We start from the raw sequence: 4025 nt of genomic DNA, 5'->3' as shown, positions 1-4025 counted from the left end.
GAATTCTCTCTAAGTTCTTAACCAAATATGATAATACTTTCGTTTCAAAAAAAAAATCGTTTCAAAAAAATATGATAAATACTTCAGCTATCCACAGCCGTTATTCCATCCATCTGTTTACGCCCCTTGCCAGTTGCCACTAGTCTGACTGGATTCTGGAAATGAACGCCCAGGCAAATGCCCGCCGTTTCTCATTTGCGTCGACACGAGCAAAAACATAGGCTGATTGTAGCGAAGTAAAAAAATGCTTGCTCTTATTCCTCCCGTCTCCTCCATCGGTGCCCTCGCCTTCCACCGCAGCCTCCCACTGCCCCTCCTACTGCGGGATCCCCTACTGCGGCGGGCGCCTCCCCTCGCGCGCTCCCTCATGGCCTTCTCCACCGATCCGGCAGCGGTCGAAGAGAAGGTGGAAGCGGAGGACGAAGCCCTCCCCACGGCCGTCGCCGCCGCCGCCGCCGCCGGAGATTGGGGTGATGTGAGCCACGAGGAGTGGCGGCGCTGGGGCACCTCCTCGCCGCTCCCGGCCGCGGTGGCCAGTGTAATCCACGAGCTGCTCGAGATGGAGGCCGCCGCCGGCGAGAAGATGCGCTTCGGCGGCGTCGGCTCGAAGCTAAAGGTGACGTCATCTCCCTCCCTCCTTATTGTTTTATTACCAACCCCTAGACTTTGGAGGTTGGCTTCTGTGCGCGCACAGCAGGAGTCGAGCTGACGCATCTTGGTTTGATTTTTCTGGATTTTGCAGGGCAATTTCAAGGACGTGGAGGACAAGAAGCACAGGGCTGTCTACGAGAGGCTCGCCGACTCTGACCAGAAGCTGCAGTACTTCTCCGCGCGGCAGATTGGCTGCCGTTTGCTAGGGTGCAGAGGGTATCTGTGCCAGAAGGTAGTGTGGTGTCCAAGTCCAACCTCAACAATGCAAGCGCTTGAGCAGTGCTGCGCACAACTTTCTTGATTCCTCTCCTTCCAATTGTGTGGTTAAGTGATCCGTCTGTCTCTGAAATTGCAGTGCTGGCTACCAACTGAAGACTGTATGTGCACAAATATTGTTCCTTGCAATCTTTGGAAGGGGATGAAATTCTGGCTATATATGCACCCAAAGGTCTGTCCTGTCCATAGAGGGTTGTGCAGTACTCTCTTATTATTTCCTCCTATTATGTGTAACCATATTTCTTTCTACAGGATTTTTTGCGCCAGAATAACACAGGAAAGTTACTCTGGCAAGTATTTGGCATCCAAGCTGCACAGTTATGCCTCTTTGGTATCCAAGAGCATGAGGATATCATGTGGGATGCATTTCAGAGTTCAGGTGATCTTGGAACCATCCTTGATTTCTCAAACATATAAATTGTTGAATGATATTGTTTTAAGAGCTTGCTAGATCTTGATTTATTCATTTTCTGTGTGGTAGTTTAGATTTTTCAGGTGCACTTGCTGATTTATAACATGATATATCATAATGTATGGACTAATTTGGAATATTCAACATATTTTAAATGAATGTGTCCCTTGTGTTACCTCTTTCACTGTGGGTTGTCATGTTTATGAGAAATGGAGATTGGGGCCTGTAACTGTCCATATTTACTGACATTCAGGATTCTATGGTTCTGTTAATGTAGTTTTCACATTGAAATTTTGTGCATTGTTTGTTTTTCTTTCTCTCTTTGCACGTATTTTGATCACTGTGAACTGTTCTACTGATGCATTGTGTGCTTGACCTGGTCCTAACAGCATGAAACTGCATCCTTTGATGCATTATTGTCTATGGTACAAATTGATATTTCGTGTAAATGAATGCAGAATGCATTTACTTTTGTGTGATCTGCAGAAGATTTCTGCACGAATCAATCATTTAGCATAAGTCATATTTCTATCTTCAGCTAGGACATGTGTTTTTCCCCTTCTCTTCATAAATGTCTCACTTCTATTCTGATGTGGTGTTCGTTCAGGAAAGGGGAAGATCTCAGTTCTATATCCAAACAAGAGTACCACCCCCAAGACAGTTAAAGACCTTGAATTTGATGGTTTGTCCTTGACATCTGACCTTCATGAGGTAGTGTTTGTTTTTCGATGGCATTCCATGATTTCCACTGCAGCAAAGTAGTAGTGCTCCCTTCTTTTATACTCCTACATATATTCCGTGTGGATTTTTTCATGAAGTGCTCCCTTCTTTTATACATATATATTCCATGTGGATTTTTTTTTCATGAGCACCTTTCATCCATCATATCAAGTATCCATAATGATTCAATTCGTTGAGTATGTAGTGGTTTTTGGAACTAATTCCTCTATCAACTTTCAACATTTGGGCAAATGGTAATGATTTAACTTCTGCAATGCAGAGTTTGCAGGATGAACCTTTCAATTTTGTTTTGCTTGATGGTACCTGGAGTAATTCTGCTGCGCTGTACAGAAGGTTGAAGGTACAGTTCAATGCATTTCTCATTTGGCCCAAGCATTCTTTATTAGGCTGTCTAGACTACCAGTAAACACAGAATTGCAAATATTTCTTCTGCTGGCTGCTGGGTCTGGCATGTCGATTACATTTACACAGACATGTTTGTCCCACTTGTTGAATTCATTCACATTCAACTAAATCGATGGATGTGTACATTATTATTAAATATTTGGCCAAGACTCCAAAGTTTGGTACATACTCCCTCCGTCCCAAAATAGATGCCCCTTTAGCAACGAATCTGGAGTATAGAATGAACTTCAAAGGTTTAGTTCTTGACTATTATGTCAAATACTTTTATTTTATGAATTTGGCTCAATTTAAGTAGAGGTTTAATGATAAATGATATCTGATGGAACTAGACATACAATAGTGTGGTATTTCTCATACCTGCAGGGCTGCATGGTAATCTTGTAGGTTTCACATCTAAAGTTTTAACTTTAGCCTTTAGATTGTATAATTTCGTAGATGATTCTTGATAAGTTCCTACAAATCTGTACTTGCAAATCCTTGACCAAAAACCATTCAGAACAATCCAAAAGCAGACTACATTTGGATTGATGTAGAATAGGGTTGGGTTGCATGGCACTTGCCACTATCCAATCAGGAGTTTTAAGATTTGGACTCCAATTACCAAGTAGGTATGTTCACATGTGAGATACAAGTAGCTAAATATGACCTAATATCTTTTATCTTGTACAGGAGAGATGGACTGCAATATGGGGAGATGAAGATATACCTTGTATCGCACTATCTACACTTTGTGCCTCAGTGATGCATAAACTACGGTGAGCTAAAAGCTTTATTTGTTCTTATCGTCTCTTTCATTTGTCGTTACCTTTGCCCCCTTTTCAAATGCTTATTTGTGCATACTATGTTCCTTTATAAACCTGAACAGGCCGCAGCCTGCGTGGGATCGTACCTGCACTGCGGCAGCTGCAGCTGGCCTCCTCTGGGAGTTGAACTTGCGGCCTGAGCTCAGCGCATTTGAGTTGGAAAAGCAAGCTGAGGCAGTGGAGTGCTCGTTAGGTATCTTGCTGGATGCTCTCACTGTCAGGCGGGTTCGTCTAGGCCGATCAATAACTCGAAAACAGAGACACAATAGAAACTGCATATAGGGAAAGGAACTCACAATAGCAGAGGAGCATGGTATGCCCTTCAAGTGGAAGGCTGTTTTTCATTCTTCTTGTAGAATTTAGGAGCTGATCAGCTTGTCAATGAGTTTTTCCTTTCTTTATAGGTCACTAAATCTTCAGTTCAGTGCTGTAGATTTTTTTTTCAGTTGTCACTGATGTGAGCTATTACTGCTAATGTCGAAGAAAATTTTTGGATTCTCACAAACGTGGTTCAAATACCCTTCTGATTTAGCTCTGTTTTGACAATTTTTGGCCCAAAACTGTCTGTGTCATATGAAGGTGAGCCCAAGCAAGCGAGCGAACGATAAGAGTATTCACATCTACATCGATAAAGATGTTGAGTTATAAAGACTAAAGAGGAGACACCGTTTTGGTGCGTGGTGCGTCAAAAACTTCGCCTCACCTTCTTGCCCTCCCCTGTGCGATCGTCTCCTCGC

At 43.1% G+C, this 4025-nt stretch overlaps 1 protein-coding gene across 1 annotated transcript; it reads left to right on the top strand.

Annotated features, from left to right (window-relative positions):
• Nucleotides 1–216: 216 nt before the first annotated feature.
• On the top strand, nucleotides 217–3815 carry LOC136521834 (uncharacterized). Its single transcript, XM_066515596.1, has 8 exons — nucleotides 217–616; nucleotides 743–883; nucleotides 1007–1099; nucleotides 1180–1306; nucleotides 1947–2050; nucleotides 2340–2420; nucleotides 3155–3240; nucleotides 3351–3815. The coding sequence occupies exons 1-8, from the start codon at nucleotides 245–247 to the stop codon at nucleotides 3568–3570; spliced, it is 1224 nt and encodes a 407-aa protein (XP_066371693.1). The 5' UTR covers nucleotides 217–244; the 3' UTR covers nucleotides 3571–3815.
• The last annotated feature ends 210 nt before the right edge of the window (nucleotides 3816–4025 follow it).

Source organism: Miscanthus floridulus, chromosome 18, assembly GCF_019320115.1.
Source record: "Miscanthus floridulus cultivar M001 chromosome 18, ASM1932011v1, whole genome shotgun sequence".
Taxonomy (NCBI): domain Eukaryota; kingdom Viridiplantae; phylum Streptophyta; class Magnoliopsida; order Poales; family Poaceae; genus Miscanthus; species Miscanthus floridulus.
The sequence above is the reverse complement of the archived record's forward strand: the minus strand, read 5'-3'. Positions and strand labels throughout refer to the sequence as shown.

Excerpts from the sequence above, each read along its gene's own strand:
- LOC136521834 (XM_066515596.1), top strand. The coding sequence starts at position 245 with ATGCTTGCTCTTATTCCTCCCGTCTCCTCCATCGGTGCCCTCGCCTTC. Across the intron at positions 2,421-3,154 it reads CGCTGTACAGAAGGTTGAAG|GAGAGATGGACTGCAATATG; the intron begins GTACAGTTCAAT and ends TATCTTGTACAG. Across the intron at positions 3,241-3,350 it reads TCAGTGATGCATAAACTACG|GCCGCAGCCTGCGTGGGATC; the intron begins GTGAGCTAAAAG and ends AAACCTGAACAG.